The sequence below is a fragment of the Agelaius tricolor genome, unplaced genomic scaffold (genome assembly GCF_023055355.1).
Source record: "Agelaius tricolor isolate 1412-34295 unplaced genomic scaffold, bAgeTri1.0.p SCAF_11, whole genome shotgun sequence".
NCBI lineage: Eukaryota > Metazoa > Chordata > Aves > Passeriformes > Icteridae > Agelaius > Agelaius tricolor.
In genome coordinates, this window is record NW_027269271.1 from 24,037,301 (window position 1) to 24,057,577 (window position 20,277).

Sequence of the window (20,277 nt, forward strand, 5' to 3'; positions counted from 1 at the left end):
TACTTTCCTTGGTACCACCTGATGGCTCATACTGATTTTGCACTACGTAGAAGGGGAAGTGATTGCTGTCCAGGAGCTTTGCAATAAATTGATTTTCCTTTTTTTCTGATTTAACTTTCCAATGAGCAGAGAGAGACCAGCATACATAAATTCATTGTATTGCAACATACATAAATTCATTGTAGTTCTAAAGGAAGTCCAGATTTCTAAAAGAAGAGATTGTATTTGTCTATATTTCTCTGGGAAGATGAAAAATCTGAGATTTCAGAGACCACAGTCATTTTGCTCCATTATTGTCATAGCAACAAATGATCTTGAAGCACTGTATGCAACATCTATAGCCATTTGCAGTATAGCTCTAGCTACTAACTTGTTTCTGTTAATGGCTGGCATGAACCAGTCTCTGTAATCTCTGCAATTTAATTGATGAACCACAAAACAAATGGTCATAGTTAATAAAATTATATTTTGCCATCTGTGTCCAGTAATGAGAAAATCTGAATTATAGGAATGAAAAAGAATGAAGTTTTCTTCCAAACAGATCAATGCATCCCACCTCTTTGTCAGCATTAAATTCAATGTTATCTGTTGCTGTGTATTTCCCTCCTTGGTTGCCATGGCTAATGGGAGTTTCAGCTGCGATGGACAAGGATTCTGTTTGACCATGGGGAATATAATACCTTTTCCTCTGTTTTCCTATGACTCTGTGTGGTATGAGTCTACAATCTTATTTGGTCTGAGTGCATCCAAGTCTCACTTATAGGAGGACAATTTTGTTCAGCTCTGCAGTGTTATTTGCTGTTACAAAAGCTTATCTATTTCTATAAAAGAAATCTAGAGGATATGTGCAGTTTTATTCCTAAAGCTCTGAAGGTTTTCAAAATCAGCTGGAGCTGAGGGCAAATCTGGTGCTGCCACAGTATCTTGTAAGGATGATTACAACAGCAGTAAGGTACACCTTTGGAACACATATTCTGTTTTCCTGAATTCACATTCTGAGCAGTTTGTTCCCTTGAGAGCAAGGACATAAATTGTCTGGACTCTCCATAAAGAGGCCACTACAATTTAAATGAAAAACTAAAACAAGAAACAACCCACCTCAAAACCTTTTATAAATTCTGTAGGAACCTCTATATCATTAATTCCCCTAAGAGATAGATGGTCCCCACACAGAAGATAGCAAAGTAATTTATGGTGATAACTTGATTACCTAGACCTTGCCACAGATTTGGAGCATTTCCTTAAGCTTAAGAGAGGAAGACAGACTAAGGCAAGAAGGAGAGTATATTATATCCATTCACAGGAGACAAAGAAAATGCAATGCTGCTGAGCACCCTGTTGTGTGCAGCAACACTATTCTTGTTCTACATAGTACCTTTCAGATTTTGAAATATTCATTGTTTGGATTAATATCTATGTCTAGGTCTCAGACAAGTCTTGATGGATCTCACTGTATTGCCAAAATACCTCCTCTTTTTTCACCACAGTACCATCAACCTCTGTTTTAGTCATCATCTGTTAATCTATAAAGTGCCCTTAATCAGTCATCTCTGACATTCCTATAAATTTCCCATCAGACATAACACATTACAGGCTATTTTTCATTCTTAGAAGGCAAATAAGAAAAACAGACTTGAGGTCTTGAATCACATAAACTGTGCAAAATAGCAGACTGCATTTCCAGCTCTTTTCCTGAAAACCACAGCCATAATTTGAGGAGCTCAGCAGCTACAAAAATAGGGCCTGGTTTGCAAAACACAAACTTATTTTGGGGGTGTAAATGTCAGCAGTTGGGGCTCAGTTTTGTGCATCAGGAGCTCTGAAAAGAGAAGTTTGTGTGAAGTGAAACTGAAAAGGTGCTGGGAGCGCCTCGGGAAGCGCGATGGGCTGCGCTGTCCAGGGTCCTGATAAGGACGGGAGGACTCGATCCTGCCCTGAGCTCCATCTAAATTATCAGGTTGCTATGGCTGACTTCTCAAAATGAACACCAAAGGCTTTCCCACAGGCTGATTCCAAGCAGTCCAGGTTTCTGCAATAGTCTCCTTTCCCATAAAATGACACTGCAGTCAGAAGAATGTTATGAACCTTAACTTACTGATATTTATGCAATATTTTGGAGGCTGTCAGAGCAAAAGTTCAAAAAAAAGAAGTTTTCTTTAAAGACAGGCATGCGATTTTCCCTTATTCCATGCTCAGAACAGTGCAGCACTCATACATATGGAAAGACTAGTTAATATTTTAATTTTAAGCAACATAGATGTTTTTAAAAAAGGGGGGGAAGGAAAAACAAACAACATTTAACAATATGCAGCTGTTACTAATGAATTTAGAAGCTGATTAAAAATAGAATTATGGATATTAATGCATTATTATAAACCTCCATAATGCAGGAGAAAAAAAAGTATGTATTATAAAATCCTGAAGTTGTCAGATTTTGAGAAAGTAATAGTTGCCTTAAATTTTAACTAATTAGGACTAAGTGCAGAATTGGATGCAATTAATGAGAAATTAAAAATAAATGGGAGGGAAATTATTTCTAAAACAGATTTTTCTTTCATGCATACTCATGAAAACTCCTGAAGTGGATGGTACCTCTCCTTTGTCTTCCTCCATGTCACACATTTATTAGAACATCAGAAAAGGCGGTTCAGAAAAACACACTTTCTGTAGAAAGGTATGTCCACAATTCTAGGGAATTCTGAGTGAAAATATTTGACTGTGGGCCTAAGGCTGGCTCTTTTTTTCTTCCACTGGAAATGTAATGTAACTGGGGCCTTTTCAATCCGTGTTCATTTTCTCAGATTGTTCTCTGCTGCCACAGTATGGTGCTCAGCTGCTGTTTGAAAACATGAAAAAGAGGATCTTTATCAGAGACTGCAGTTCTTTTCATGTACCAATATGACTGGTTGCCATGTAAGATCTCTTTTAAAGAGTATTAAAAAGGCTTTAAGCTGTACCTTATATTTCCTAAGAAGTGAAAAAAAAACTATTTTCAATTAAGTACCTACTGCTTTACATTAAAAAGCTTCTGTCTTCTCATGTTATTTGTGTGTCATTTTGTCTTCAAAACAAAGATAAATATTGCTTTCAGTATTTGTGGATAATAGCAGCACTTCAACAGCAGCAACATTTTCTACAAAAACACTCTTTTTTAATCTTTTCCAGGAATATGATAGTCTTGTAAAATAAAATATGTTTGAATGCAACATGATGTCTTAAAATAAGTATGGTACTGGCCTCCTTCACATGTGTTTGATGTGCTTCATCATTGCACTGTTCTTTGATTCAAAAATACTTTGCTAACAGTGCAGAAAAGTAAGGGTCATTAAAATCCCACTGAAATCAACCACAGATCACAGGCTACACATAACATCTCTCAGCTGTGCTTCCTTGTATGTGCTATATTTTCATGAGCCTTACTTCCTCTCTTCAAGTACCTATCTTCAAATACTTGGGTCAACAGTAAGGATGCACTCAGCCAGCTGGGGCCACAGGAGCAACATTGACTTCATCTCTACTATCTTATAATCTGCATCAAAATATGTTCTTATGTCTTTATTTTCTCATTTCTATATGATATCTCCCCAAATCCCTTCTGACATACAGGCAGAAGTCTTCTTAGAGGCAGCTCTTAGCTTTCAAGGCTTAAGGACAAAAGAGATAAAGTCTTACTGAACATGTGCATGGCAAGGACAAAGAACTCCAGGATTAGCACAAATCTCTTATGCAGAAGGCCTCAAATGCAAACCTTACTCATACACTACTAAAAAATAAAGATTGCTGAGCAATGATGGGATTCACTTTACACACAGACATTTAGCATATTTGTAGAAAAGTGCAAAAAGGGTGGTTTTATTATTATTTTTTGCCTGTAGTCATGTTGTCACAGTGGTAGTACAAGTTCACAACAAAACATTAGGGCACCAGGCCTAAATGCTGATTGTTTTGACCTTGGAGCTTAAGGACATTTTATACACATGAAACTTGATGTCATGAACTGTGCCAGTGTCTTCAGCATGTCTATTTAACATATTTAACGAGTTTAAATCTACACTTAAGTGTTTTGCTGGATCAGAGCCACAATGCTCAGTTTACATAAATTATATGAACAAGATTTTGCCTGAGGTATTTAGAGATTTTAATATATTATACTTACATTCTAGAACTGGTATAAAGTTAAAAAAATCAATAAATAGTTCTTTCTTTGGTTAAAGTAAAAGGCATAAATCCAAATCATTTGGACTGAGCAGACTTTGCAATTGTTAAATAAGCCTTCAATCCCAAGATTTCAGCCCTACAGGTAATGCAAGCCAGGCTAACCATCTTTTGGGTCTACAGTCAAAGAATAAAGATTAAAAAACTGCTCCAGCCCCACAGATGCATTACACAGCCACCACTTGGGAGATCTAAACAGAAACCAACTCAAAGACAGCCAAAATCCCAGCAGAATCAATGCAGTGAAGTGCTATGGGGCAAATGTAGTTAATAGCTCCACATAGCACGATTTCCTCTCCACGCCAGCACATCCAGCATCACTATCAACATGGTAATTATTGCTTAGTGCTGTGCTGCAAAGCTGGGAAAACACATTTCTGGAAATGGAACTGCAAGAAGACTGAAGGCATTCTAGGGTTTTCTCAGGGCCCTACACAACCTCAAAACAAACTCATGTTTTGCAGGGCAACTAAATAGATTTTAAAAACATGAAAAAGCTTTATGTTGGTGTACACACAGGACCTCAGACTGAGGGGTTTTTATGAGATTATATTAATTGGTTGTGCCATGTTATTTCCCAAGCACCAACTAAAAAACAGGGATTCTAGTCAGCACTGAACATGGAAAGTAAAAATAGGTTCTTTGTGTTCCCAGAAGCTTAGGGTGCAGTAACTAAAGGCAACTGCATAGATCTGAAGTTCAACTCTCTGTGTGGACAAAACCAGTAGGTTTCCCACTGGGATTAAAATTACCCCTTTGTGGCACTCAAGCAAGTAGGACAAAGTGCTGAAGACAGGAATGAGTAAAACCTGCCTTTTACTTGAAATTTTCCATTGCCCTGAGAAAAGGAGCCAGACCCTGAAACGCCTTCCTGCACCTGGCTGTGAGCTCAGCCATTTCAGGACATCTGACTAGATCATTAGTGTTCCCTTTCCAGGTTGAAGCCTGGACAAGCAACATATTATTCCAGCATTTCTGGAAATGCAGGAGTACATATTAAGGGATGGAGCAAATAGGGAACAGAAAAGACAGAAGGGCAAGGAAGACAAGTCCTAGAGCAGGATATGAAGTCATGTGAAATGGCACTGAGGTGGGGCTATCGAGTGCATAGAGGAGAACACGACTACCTTGTGCAGTCCTGGTATTTAAAAGACCTCACAGCTATTTTGGATTTGCCCTTCACAACTCAAAGAGATAAGGGGAATGAATAGGAAAGAACAAAGCAGGATAAGTAACATAAGAGCAGAAAACAAATACCACAGCTTCTTTCTTCTAGCTAGCTTAGGAGAGTACAAACTAAATGGAAAGAAAAGGGAAGGTTAGATCTGAGGTAAAGAAAGGGCAGGCCAGATGAAGGACAAGTGTGGAGTAAAGGTGAGATGAAGAGTCTGACTTGGAAATGGGAAGAGCCATGAAGCAAAAGGCCAACCTGAACAGCTACAAAAAGTCCAGTGAAAACTTCAGAAAAGTCACTGACTTTCCAAAGGTTTCCCTGAGTGACTACAAGATGAAAGGGTAAAGCTTGGGACCTGTGCAAGAAAACAGATTGCATGGACTAACTTTGCCACACACAATTCATTTGCTGTCATTTCTTTCAGGAAGTTTCTTCTTAATAAAATAGATCATAACATTTTTTTTTCTTCAGATGATTTCTTACCTCAATGGGCTTTTTGTGCTCAAAGCTTCATTTTGGTGAAGTGCTTTTTCCAAGAGTTCTTTTTATTAAATGGAGAATGGTAGTTATAAAATGTGAGCTGCAAAATGGACTTAAGATTTGAATCCTTCTTCACAATTTAAGATTTTTTTACTCATAATTAGATAAAGAGCAGTTAATGCAAATCCTTCTAGAAATTATTTTACTTTATCAAACAGTGTTCTTTCTGTAATTTAAGAAATAACCAGCTTATGTATTTAGTAACCTTCCATGATATTAGCTGCAAATTATGGTTTCATTGTTTGTTTTTTTTCAAAAACTATATACTGCTGCCAACTTACACCAAAGTATTTCTTGTTTTCACCATGAACCCTTGTATATATCCAACAGAAAGAGGGCAACACTCAATAGTAAGATCATTTCACCTATCCATCCTACTCTGTGATTCCCACAGGCCAGGTTATCTCCCAGAACTCCTTTAAAATTGTAAAAAAGACATTTTCCTTAAAACTGACGGTATAGAATAGTCCCCTGTAATTTTTCATGTTATTTATATAATTTCCCTCGTAGCACACTGTGCTATTATGTGCTATAAATCCTATTTTATTTTGGAAAGAACTGCTGGTGGTGTTATTTTTAGGTCTAACTCTACTTCTGCTGATATCCAATCCAGCTAAGAAAATAGCTGTAGGAACATTTAAAATCTCACATACAGTGTTGGGATGACATCCACATTACGAATGTTTTGGGAACAGCAGCACTATAGGAGTAAAAAGTACACCACTGCATAAAGATAATGTGTCCTGAACATATACATAGCTGCTCTTTTAAACTACTGAGAAATGAGAAAGGGGATTTACTTTTCCTAAGCACGATTTCTGTGGCCTTTTTCAGGCCAAGTAAATTGCCACAAATTACATTTACATGACATTTCAACCTAGTTACAGTCAAATCCATTGGAAAATACAGTATCTGACACCAACAGGATTTCAGAGGTACATTACATTACACAGAAGCCTGTAACTTCTATTTTTTTCCAAAGACCAAGAGTATACTTTTCTTTTACAGAGCTGTTATTACATAACCCAGAGTTGAATGCAGAAATGGGAATTTTAACCTTAGAAAAACTGCCTATTTTCTTTGCTTCATGCTTTAAAACGTTCATAACTGAGCAGTTAAAAATGGACCAGTAGAAAACGGCAGAACCAATCAAGAATTTTTACTGGGGTACGAAGTCATTTAGTCAGTAAATAAAGGAAATTTGGTCAACGAAGCGGCAATGTGACATCTGGTGTGCAGTTTCACAGTCTTAGGGCATCATTCTGCTTCTCTCTGGTACCAGCATCAATCAGGAGTAACTCATGTAAATTAAAAGCACACCCCAAAGTGGTGTGGAGTCAGGAGGAAGCACTCTGTGTCCCAGTCTGAGTCTTTCAGTGTTCCATATCTGACTTAAGAGATGGGCTCATTTACAGAGCCCTACATTAGACATATTGCCTTCTTGTTTTAAAATATGTGTGTTTAATATTTAATTTAACAGAACTCCATATTCTAGTCTCTGTGTACTGTGGGAGTCCCTTTGAGGCTCGTGGTTTGTATGTGCAGTCACAATTCTCCTCAAGTGTAATTTGGAAGCACCATTGCCTAATGGAGTGAAAGGAAGTATCTGGCTCTGATTAATCCTGGTTCTCTTTGGAGTGAGTAATGAAAATAATGCCCAGCCAGTGTCAATTTGTAAAGTGGGCTGTAGAAGTTGAGCCAGGCTGTCCAAACTCATTTAATTTATTATGCATGTCCATGGAATACCAGTGGAGGTACAGGTCCCATCAATTGTCCACACACTTCAAGCACACACAGGCAATTTGAACCACCAGCCTCAAATGACAACACACTCCAAAATTTTGACAACTCTTAAAAATTGGTTATAATGCTACACATATAGCTATTGCACGTGAGACTGCACAAAATATGTACTGTAAATGTAAAATGTGCCTGTGCTTATATTTTCACAGAAATATAAAAAATGTTTTAAATTATGTTGTACTGTGAAATATTGTATTATATTTGCTGAGAGGAGAGACACATCAATAATATGCAAAAAAGTAATTCCACAATTCAAAAAAGTGCTCACAGATTTTGAACTTCTGATCTGTAGGGGCAAACAAGAAAATCTGAAGTTACCCAAGGCCAATAACAGCAGAATGAAAATAGCAGCTTAAATGGTACCTGGGTGACCATCTCAGCTCACTTGCAGGAGAGACTATTTTCAAGAACATTTGGCACATCTAGAATGTGAGATAGCTCTCTGAAGTAAAGAATATAAGCATTAAAAGGTCAGAAATAGTACAGCTAAGTTATCCATTTAAATGGGAATGGGAAACTTTGCCATTTGGCTCTGAACCATTTTGTCATTCTCCATCCTAATGACAATTACATGTCCCATACCGATATTTCACTTTCAATTTTCATAGAATTAGTGATAGTATTTCAGGAGTTAACAGAGGCAGAGTACTTTCTTAAGAGAAGATATGAAATTAGATTAGAAATTAGATTGCCTTGAAAACATTATATGCAGCAAAATGTGCACTCAGAAAGCCTCCAGGAGTAATCCTCTAGGCATGGCTTCTTGTGACTTGAGTTTTACTTTTTCACAGCAAAGGAAAAAAAAAAAAACAAAACCAAAACAGCTCCAAAGATCTGTGGTGAGATTCTGCCATCTCCAAGAGACACAGCTCAAAACCACCTAAACCAGGAGAAGTGAAATTACAAACACTTCCCCATCCTCCCAATCACAGACTGCAGTGGGGGGCTGTGAGATTCCCCTGGCATGAACCCGAGGGGACCAGCAGCTGCGTGGCAGCTGGACAGATGTGCTGCAGCCTCCCCCTTCCATGTTCTCCCTCCTCAGCCTGTGCCCAGCATGAGGAATCAAACAGAGTTTGTCCTCAGATGGCACCTTTAAAATACCTTTCACCATGTGCTGCCAGGGGTATCGTCCCTTGGCCAGGAATAGAGCTTCTGAGGGCCTCTTTATGCCAATCTGATTCCTCTTATCTTACATAAGGGGCCAGGGCAGGGACAGAGCTCTCTTTCTTAGCTCTAAATCTATCCTATATGGCACGCAATCCTCCAAAGTACAGCCAGCTTCTGCTTTTATGGAGCACTGTGCAGTGAAGAATGAAGGATCCTGTTTTTCACCATTTAAAGATGTATGATAGCAACAAAGCTCTATGTTAAAATATTTAACTCGCAGAGAACTTATGGAAATTGTCTATTCAAGCTCAGCAAAGACATTAAATTACCAAGCTGTTCTAGGACAGTTGTGTGTGGAGAAAAGCCAGAAATGCTCTGAGATTGTAATGTTGCTCACAAAGATTACAGCATGAGCCTGATTCAGAAGCTTTTTTATACAGCTTGGGGAGCTGCAAAATGTTACCATATCAATTTCTGCAAAACATACTGTGTGTGTACATATAGATATAAAAGCAGGACTTATACACAGCACATTTCCTGCCACATTTTGAGTGGCATCTGTTTGTTTAGCATGCTGAAATATGAAAAATAATATTTAGCAACTACTGGTAACACAATGTTAACAAGATTTAAGAGTATAGCTCTGTCTGTCAAAATGCAGATAAAAGACAAATCCTTCAATCTCTGTATTTTAATCAGTCAGATCAGAGGTTTGATGAATATGCAAATGAGACTGTTTATACACTAGTTTCAGAGTGAAAGGAAACAAATTCAGTTTCATTATAGAATTAATGACAGCTCTGTCCTCTAAGATTAATAATTAAAGCCCTACACACATTAAGATGATAGTGCTCTTTCTGCCCAGCCTCTGCAGATTTTACTTTTCTATTTTTTAATACCCCTCTCCCTTATAATTGTTTGTCCCCCTAATTGGAATGATTAATAATTAATGCCAGTTCATGGATATGCAATAGTCATCTTTAGAACAAGAACTGTAGTTAACCTACAAAAAGGGTTAAAAAATTACTTCTTTTTAATTCTGTCTTTTACTCTTGTCAGTAAGTTAATTTTTTCTCCAAGTTTTATGCCACCATAGGAATTTCAATGACCTGCTTTAATGATTGAAGCCTTTCATTTGTTTCAGTGCAGGGTATATATATGATTTCATTTTGATGTTCACAATATATGCTGGGTTTCTTTTCAAAGCCCCTGCTGCTGGTATCAGCAGCCTTCACAACTTTCTGATTCTGAAAGACACACTACAAGTTTCAACCAAATCAAATCTCAGATAAAAGATTAAGAGTGTGGTACAAGTGCATTATAAAGTTCGAGAAAGCAAAAGTTAAAAAAAAAAAGACAAAAGATATTTGAGCTATTATTTTTCAATCTGATGATTTCTGAGTTGACATGGGAGTGGCTGAGTCATGCTTGCCAAACCCCCTGGACAAGCAACATTTCAGAAGAAGATTATAGCAAAGTGAACAGAAGTTCAGCCTTACCATTAACTCTCTTTCCTGCTCTAGAAGAACTATGACACTTCATTTTATGTGGCCATTAGGATCTACACAGAGACCACTAAATCCCTTCTAATTGCAAATGACCAAAGCACAAATTTTTAAGAGAAAAGAAAATAGCTGGTTTGTGCATGTTTTGCATTATTTTATCAAGAAAAGTTGTCTTCTGGGTCAAAAACCCCATATTTCTTTCTGAACAGAAAAGCACTTCCAGAAAGACAAACAGTCAGAGTACTCTAAAAATCACATTTCTTCAATAAAGCCGTTTCAGTTTCATCTTTTAATGTCTTTAGAGGTGAACTGATCCTACACAGGAATCTAGCATTGGCTTGACTATATCAAATGAAACATTTTACGTGAAATTAAATTAGCATTTACCTATACTTCACCATTCAGGTACACTTCATCCTGTGTCATTGATAGCAAGAAAACAAATCTGTGTATGTGGGTGCTTCAGCAAGGACGATTAATGATACTCTGGAAGCATTTAAGGGTAGATAGACATCCATAGGGAAGCCTGCTGGTACTTACCACGCTGAGCCCCAGCAATTCCCTGCAGAAGTAGTCCATGTTCCTCCTCTGGAGGTTGTCCAGGTAGTGCTGAAGGCGGGTGTAGGTGTAGGGGTAGCAGTAGGCAAACTGGTAAGTGTCGTCCTCTCGGTCGAAGCAGAATGCAAAGGACATGACATAGTTCTTCCTGTGGTCTGGGCAGCGGTAGTAATACACGTTTTTGGAGGGGATTCTTTGCCTGAAAAACAAAAACAAACAAAAACGTGTCTGTAAGTTAATTTTTTCCTCCAAGTTTTATGCCACCATAGGAATCTCAATATGTATTAATTGATGCATATCAGCACGGACATAAGAGATCTGATCTGTGTGAGATTCAGATTCCCTCCAAAGTAAATGAAGTGGAGCAGCTTGAGCAGCTCAGGAGCTGGTGAGGAGATCCCAGAGCTTGTGTTTGGGAGCACCTGTGCAGACCAGGGCTGTGACTGCTCCAGTGCCACTGTCACCACTGGGACTGCAGCTCTGCCCAGGTGCCCAGGCTGGCAGAGTCACCAGAGCAGGGAGAGTACCACAGAACCAGGGAAAGCCATTCCCACAAAGTGAAAAGGATGCACAGGCTGTCTAAATATCCTCTACCTCACTATCAGGCTGCTGCCACCTCACACTGCTCATAACTCATAGACAGGCTCCAGCCAAACCTTCACCCTTTCTATCAGTTCACCAGCACAGAGAGGAGGCACAGCTAATGAAGGAATGTCAGCATAAGGCAACACTGACAAAACCAACCCTGAAATTCACAACATCTTTTTATATAGATATCCTTAATAGTCAGCATACATATCAACATATAGCCAATGAATGGAACAAAAGATAAATTCTTGAGGTTAAAAAACAAACAAACAACAAACAACCTGAAAATCATACAAGAAAACTTCAGGTATGGAAAATAACCAGCTCTTAAAACAGAAAGCAAAGGAGAATTCTTTTGTTGTATTTGTTCCCATTCCAAATTGGACTGCTGCTCTCCTCAACATTTCTGGTTTATCTGACAAGATAGAAATGAATGTACATGATAGTAAATAATTATAATAAAGACATTTATGTCATTGTTATCAAGGTGGCATCTCTTTGAGGAGCAACAAATATCTGCCTGCAATCTCTCACACGACTCCTGTTATTTTCTTACTTTTCAAGATAAATAAGTAATATTTCAGAGGTGGGGCAAAAACTTGTTCTATGGATGGGAGATGTTCACTATTTCTGCTTGTATGCCTTGTTCATTTCTTAGGTGGAATTTCCAGCTTCATTTAGACAGGAATAGTCTCCAATCATGCCATGCACTTGTAATTTGATGTAAGTAACTTACCAGTCATGTTTGGCAACAAAATGCTATGGTCCTGCAGACTACCTGATTCAATTACACAACCTTATAAACAGGTCTCTTCTAATGATTGAAGCAGATCTCAGCTAAACTGGGATCATGGTGAGGTAGAAGCATAACAAGATTTACAGACATAGCACCAGTAATGTGTGTCTTTGTAATCATTCCGAGAAGCTGGTCTGCTGCAGAGCCTCAGTTTTGGCCTCTCATTGCTAATCTGAATTAGAGGACAAAACCCTCTCATTATACACAGGTACTCGTTTGCCAATTAGCATCAGTTAACGAGTCTGACCAGCAAGACTCAGGGTCTACAAAAAGAAACAGAAAAGAACTGAGATCTTCTTGAGAAAGCAAGATAAAGAACCGGTGATGCAGTTAATTACACTCAGAAAAAGAATTTATCTGCTGCCATTTTTAACGCCCTGCTTCTTGAACATTCAGGACCTCAATAACTTCACCATCATGACTGAACATGAGCCAGCTGTGCCCAGGTGGGCAGGAAGGCCAGTGGCACCTGGCTTGTCCCAGCAATGGCGTGGCAGCAGGAGCAGGGCAGTTACTGTGCCCCGGTCCTGGGCACTGTGGGGCCACACAATCAAATTTATATTGGATATAAGGAAATATTTCTTCAGTGGAAGGGTTGTCAAGCGTTGGAAGAGGCTGTCAGAGCATGTGGTGGAGTCACCATTCCTGGAGGTATTTAAAGGATGTGTAGATGTGCACCTGGGGATGTATTTTGGGGGCAGCATTAGCAGTGCCAGGATAAATTTGGACTCGATATTAAAGGACTTTTCCAACCTAATGAAATCTATGATTCAAAGATTTTTTTTTTTGTTAAATAAGACATTTGTTCACCACTAAGATCTGGAAATTCTATTTAACACACAAGTATAAAAGACAGAAAAACAAACCTTTTATTCTTTTTTACAAAGTATCAGTAGGGAAAAAATGCCACCAGCCATCTGCATGCAGCCCTCTTACCTAATGGTTTTCTTCAGTATCTTAACATATTTCTATCATTCTCCCTTACTCTGGAGTGCTATAGGACATCCCTCATTTGATCTCAAATCAAGCAGATGATATGGCAGTGGGTAAATGTATTCCAGCTCCCAGTCCTCAAACCGTAATGCAAGTTTAAACAGTGTGTTGCTGAGTTGTTGAACTTTATTTGTTTCCAAATTAGCATGGGGAAAATAATAAAGGACAAGCCTCACTTTGTGCTATAAAAATTTCATGTAAAATGAGACCAATAGGACGAAATTCAGGATTTTAGAAAGGCTAATGCTAATTGAAATTCATCTGCCGATAGTTAATGTTTAAATGACACATAGTTCTCCTTGGTTCAATAACTTTCTACTTTTAAGCAAGTTGAAGACAACTTTGTTAATGTATTAAAGGCACTTTTGATATTTCATTCCCTTTCCCCTTCATTATAAAAGCTAAGCATCTGTTTTATTATCCACTTTGACACATCACTTTATGGCTGCATTTGGCTATTATGGCTAATCTTGATGTCTAGGACATCTGGTATTGACATTTCACTATCTGGTGTCTGACACAACAGCAGAAACCATCCTCAGCTCCTAGGTTTAAATTCACCCTCTCAGGGCAAAAAGTGCCCAAACTCTTAATTCAAGCCATATCTTCCAAAAATAATTATAATAGTACTCCTGTCACTGCTAATCTATTTTTATCTCTCCTAGCACTTTGTCACTGCTAATCTATTTGTGAGTCATACAGAGAAAGAAAGTTAGCATTTAGATACCAACAACACATCTTTACACACAGGAGCTTAATCAGATTGAGATCTTATCAGGGAATTAAAGAAGAAAAGAAAAAAGGGAAAGAAAAGGAAAGAAAAGAGACAAAGTGCTAGATATCACCAACTGAGTTTTTGATAACGAAAAGACATTGCTCAGTTCTTGAATTAACCTTTGTGTCCTAGACACACTATTGTTTACTCTTTCCCTTTTTTGTTCTATGCCTTCTGGAAAAGGACACCCACACACTGTGGCAGCAGCTGCTCCTATTAATTTAAAGCTATTACAAAAATTAAAATTAAACCCAATTACTTTGGCTGGTTTATAGCTGGGGAACGGCTTAGTCTGATTGTTCCCTCTGGTTATGGACAAAAACAATATTCCTACCTACAGGCAGCTGCCAGTGGAATACTAATGCATCTAGGGCCTGGCAGGAACAGATTCAGAATGCAGAGTCTAACTGCATTTCTTACTAAAGAAAAATATCTTATCACGGATCTGCAGAAATGCACCAACTTCTTATGCTGTGAGTCACAATGAAGCTGATTTGTAGTTAGAGGCAGGAAGGCAAAATGATGATGGAAACCTCAGTGCTCTCATTTGTCCCTTTGCATTTCCAGGCAGCTCAGACTCAGCAATGCATCCTGCTAATTGATGCACAACTGCCCGGATGTGAGCTCCTGAGTGGTTCTTTAAAGGAGAATCACCCCCATTCCAAGCGCAGCCACAGAATAACGTGCAAACAACTCATTTCCACTCTGTTTTCTACATGTATTTAAAGAAATGGAGCTTGATATCATACATCAGTTTGACACAAATTCAGAATGCCTAGTCTCGAAGATAAACACAAAAATCTTTCTGTCCAAGGAAGAAGGAGGCACAGAAATGGAGACTTTCTCTCTATTTTGATGCTAACAATCCAGTGCCAAAACTTGAGCCTTTGAGTGTCTTCTCCTCCTGTCTGACAAGGCAGCACACCCAACCCAGTGGATTTGATGTTCCAAGTGTGAGTGGCCATGAGCTTTCCTGTTCCTCTGTTGGCAGCAGGGCAGTCTGGAGTCAGGACATTTGCTCTGTTTTGGTAGTGTGCAGTAGGATGAAATTTGTCAGTGTACAAAAAATAAAAATAAAAATTTTAGTCCTTATCCAGTACCAAAAACCTGTTGACTTTCGAGGCCCTAAGATTTTGCTCCTTGGTACTGCAAGAGGCAGTAAGGGGTATAAATTCAGAACTTCGAAAACTTTATTCTAACTATACTTCTAATTCAAACATAATTTTAACTTCAACTAAGAATTTTGACTTTAAAAGCAAACCTTTTATTATATCTCCTGCTTTTTTCTTTTTTTCTTTTTTTTTTTCTGCTACCTTCTGCTTATTTCCATTTGAAAATTGGGAGTTAATCAATGCTTTGGAGGACAAACACTGAGGGTACTGATGGTACTGCTTTGTGGAATCTCAGTTTTAAACATGGAAGGGTGATAATCAAATCCTCTTGTGGCACCACAGCACAAGTAATTACAAAATAACAATTTTTGGAACGCTTTCCTCTCCCTATTGCATGACCAAAGCAGGGAGCTATGGCCCAGCCAAATTCCCAATGACTTTAATGAGCAGCATAAATAGTCTTTGGACTGCTTTTAATATGGCACTCATAAAGTAATTATTCAGTCCCTTGCCTCCACAGGATCAGGTTAGACATAACCCAGTCAGGAGACTTCAAAGGAAGATGATGATCTTTGGAGCAAAAACAAAAAACTGCAGGTGCTGTAAAAAATCAATGGCCAAAATAAAAATTCCTGGATCTGGCTTGTAGAGAAACGCTCAAGTTGTGGTGCAGCATTAGCTGTGGTGACACACTGTGGTGAGCATTTCCAATTGCCATCACTTTGCACGGGGAGGGATACCACTGAACAAATTCACAAATTTCCAAGCCTGCTATAGGACTCCAAGGGGTGGGCCTGAGTCACAATCTCAGAGAAAATTAAGCCTACTGACCCAAAACTTGATTCTGATTCAACTTTGAAAAATAACCTCCAGGTATTTATTGATGTTGTCCTGAATCCTAGATGTGGCTACTCTTTCTGAGTGCTTAGATTTTCGTCCTAGAGCTGGATGTCCCCAGTTATTAAGAAATCCAACAAACCCTGGACAAAATCTAAGGATGTAAATCTTGTGCTGCAAACTCCTCTTCTGGAAGGCAGCCCTTTCCTTCCTGACTTCTTTCCCTGTTAGTCTAAGCCATTATTTTTCTTCTTGCTTATTCTTGTTGACAAGTGGAGCTGACCATCTTCAAAATTCTTAGCTTACTTGTGACAAAATAAGTTTGTAGGGTTTTTTTCTTGCACATAATTTTATATTTGATTCACAGAGCATGGAGTGACAGTGAATATGTCAGATGGTGTTAAATATTTTTTGCAGACAACTGAATGGGTTTTGGCACAGCTAACTCAGTTTCAGACACTGTGAAACAAGTCCTGCTTTCTTTCTTCCTACTGTGTATTACAATGTTCCCCAAATATATTCATAACTTAAGACCTCAAGGTTTTCCACCTCTAACAGTACCTGGTTTCTTCTTCTTAAGTATAAAAATCAAAATATTGTGTAATTCAATTTAATAAAAATCAGAAACTCTACACATTAAGCATGCAGCTTTCATTTCAATTGAAATAATTAAGCAACCTCTATCAAAACTGTTAGGGAATTCAAATAATAATGAACTGCACAAAAATTGCATGTAAAGTCTCTTCATTCTTTACAACTTCAAGGAGAAAACACTGCATTTTTAACCATTTTTTTCTCTAAATTCCATTAATCATTAAGCTTTTTTTTTCCTTTTTGAGAGAAAAAGCAGGGAAGAAGCAGGAAAGGGTCATGATTGCAGGATATGAAGCTATGCTGCAAACCTGTTCCCAGGTTCTTCTGGCAGAAATGAAGTCACCATCCTTCAGTTTGCCAAAATTAGGACAATGAAAGGGAGGGCTGATAAAGTGTAAACTGGCAAGAAATAATTTTTAAAATTACTGAATTAATTTTAGGCAACTTCATATCAGATAGGGCAACACTCAATCCCTCGAATGGAGAAAAGTGTTGGTTCAGTTTCTCCAAACCTCTATTTGGTTTTGTGGGAGGAGGCTTCATTCAATGCTTCTATAACTTCCCACGTGTCTATCTCCCCTAAACATGAAATCTGTCCACAAAGGTCAAAATTTATCACTCTTGACAAAACACTTCAATATGTCTAAGAGCAGCTGTCAGCTGATAACAAAATCCAAAATCTTCTGCCAGCAGCAGGTACAAGTGGGATTTCCAGTGCACAAGCAGCCAATTCCCCTCCTTCCTCCCTCCTGCCTACCTTCAGAGCCAGAGCCACACTCCCCCCTCCATCTTTTGTTTATTCTGTCCAGTTGCTAAATCTCAAACTGCAGTGACTTTCCTCTGTTGGAGCAGCAGCTCCAACACTGCAATTATTCTACGGAAACTCTCTTTTAAACTGCAGGGATAATGAATGGTGCTGATTTTTTCTTCAGTCAAAATATGATTTGCCTACTGACCACAGGTACTCCAGCCATAGATTGTTTCAATAGAAATATCTCTATGCAGTGTTTGTAAATGACAAAAAAGAAAGAGAAGGAGAAAAGACAACTTTCCACAAAAATACTAGTTAGCCATACATGTGTTGTGATCCTCTGAAGATATCATGAGTGCAAGAGAAGGATGCAAGGGCCAGCATTTATGTCCTAAAATGCAGCTAGCAGGAGAAAAAAAAAACGGATTAAAAATAAAATTTAAAAATACTTAAATCTGTGATAAGAATCACTGAATAAGGTAAGGTACAAGGGAAGTAAAGGAGTGACACGCCACTGTAGTTCCAAAGTTTGCAGTGTAGAAAAGAAAAACAAAAGGATTTTGAAGAAATTGAGAAAGGGTAGCCACAAATGCTGTAAATAAGTGGAAAAATTTAAAAAATAAAGTCAGCATAAATAATGTTGTACCAAAAAAAGGTGAGGACAAAAAATGTTCTACCTCAGCACAATGCCTGTCCTGGCTTTGACCTGTACCAGACTCTCTGGCCACAAAAGAGCAAAGCTCCTGACAACTTCAGAATACAGTTTGCATATCCTGACATCAGGGAGCAAATAAGCAAATAAAATCCAGAAGAATGTGTATCACTGACTGCATTGGGAAAGAAGGTAGGTCAGGAGACAGAGAGAAGGGGACAAGATTGGCACAGCACGAGCACACCAGCTACAAATTGGCCAGAAACAAGGTAATGGGATGACTTACAATAAATGCCCTTTTAGGTCTTTGCTTTGTCTACAGTCTCTGGAAAGAAAAATCATGCTTGAGAGAATCATGATCTGGACAAATTTTAGGAAAGGCTGTTTGGTGAGAAATAGTTAATTCTTACTAAGAATCTCTTCAAAACACATTTATTTCAATTTTTTTTTCAACAGACATTCAGATGAATCCCAAAGAATTTCACCGAACAATTTATCCATTAGCATAATAATTTAACATCTTCATGACCAAATTCAGCATTTTACTCCATAATTCTTTCCTGCCTCCACTATAATCTGACATACAATCCCTCCAGATTATGTTGACTGGAAAATACATACAGGATGATACAGGCTGTGAAACGGAGTCCTTATGATGTTTGGAGCATGTGTTGGCCTGGGAATGAGGGACCAACCTCAATCCCAAATTCAAGTCCCTGAACTGCATTACCAGTAGACCACTGGGTCAGCTCTAATAGCCTCTTAGCCTCAATTACCTAATTAGCCTTTTCTTCAGTCTCCTCTTCTCCCTTTCCCATCTGTTCATATATTCCCACCCCTCCCTGTTCTTCTGCAAGAATAATTTTTAAAATCTATGTTAACTTCATTTAGGTTAGTCTCAGGTGACTTCTCTATGCAAGAATAATTTATAAGTCTCATAAGAGCCCCAACTTGAAGAAGCTTTTCAGTAACATATGAATTCTGAAATCCATGCTGAAAATGTTGATGATCTCAACAGTCTAAATACAAAGTTGAGATTTTTAATTTATATCATTTAGATGTGAATTTTAAGTAACTACCAAAGGAAGGAGAATGGATAGGAAAGAGGTTTTTGCCAATTGTAGCTTGGTTGATACTGAACTGTCCTTAGCAAGATCTCAAACCCTCTGGAAGCCTTTGCCTTCCCAAAGTATATTATTCCTGATAAAGATCAGTGCATCTCTGATAGTAGATGATGTATGAGCAGGATAAAGACAAAAGAAAACAGGAAATTGTCATCATGGATCAGACTTTGTTAGCTGGGGAAACTTCCCCATAATATTTTGCTTTATCCTCTCATCTGTCTACACACAATGAAGACTGAGTTCAGTAATTCATTTTTAATGCCCCATTTCTTACGCCTTCTAGCACCTTGTTCACTTTTTCTACCATAACAGCATCTCAAATGACTTCTGCTGTGGAACTGCCAACAGCAATCTTCAGGGTTTTTCCCTTTAGTCAGAGGATAACGTTTTTGTGTGGTTTCTTCCACAGACTAACTTCTCATTTATCAGGAATGAACCTTCTTGCTAGATCACCCAGAAGTTTGCAACAGTGTGCTACAGGCTTAAATTACTTAAGTAATTACACGTCATTTGTAAATGTTACCACCTAATCCTTCACCTCTCTCTCCCAGGATCATTAATAAAGAGATTTAGCATGTGACCTGATAGTTAACTTTAAGAAACACAGCTGCTGGCCTTTTAGTGGGATGAAAACTGACCACTTAGCCCTCTGCCTTTTTGTTTCCTTGTCGGGTTTTGATCTATGGGGATACTTGCCCTGTCACCATATGTGACTACTTAGCCTTTGCAGCAGTGTCTGGTGACAGACTTTGTCACATGCTTTTAAAAAGTCAAAATACATTATGTCAGGCAGCTCATCTCTCATAAGCCTGGGAGCTGAAACCCAAAGGCGAGGAAACATTCCCAGGAATTCCCAGGGGGAAAGTGCACCTTGGCATCCAATGCAATCCAAGGGAGATAAACTGGAAAGGTTGGTGGGAAAGCCAGAAACACCTTTCTTTGGCACATACTGCAACTATACAGCTAAGTAAAATTATATTTTTTCGGTTATGAAGGGAGTTACTTCATCACAAGGAGAAAATGTGGAAAAGACCACGTCAACTGACTGTCCAAGTGAGTCAATCCAGGAAGAGTATAAAGCAGCAAAATACAAAGGTTTCACCTTAATAAAAAAAAAAAAAAGGTAAAAAAAGGGGGTGGGGGGTAAAAA

General features: G+C 38.4%; 1 protein-coding gene across 9 annotated transcripts in view; it reads right to left on the minus strand.

Moving 5' to 3' along the window:
• The window catches only part of LOC139594494 (BEN domain-containing protein 5-like), an 885,873-nt gene that overhangs the window by 520,716 nt on the left and 344,880 nt on the right, over positions 1 to 20,277 (minus strand). For all 9 annotated transcript variants that reach the window (XM_071436695.1, XM_071436694.1, XM_071436692.1 and 6 more), the window contains one exon: positions 10,888 to 11,104. In XM_071436695.1, the coding sequence (XP_071292796.1) occupies positions 10,888 to 11,104 (217 nt within the window). The remainder of the gene's footprint in view (positions 1 to 10,887; positions 11,105 to 20,277) is intronic.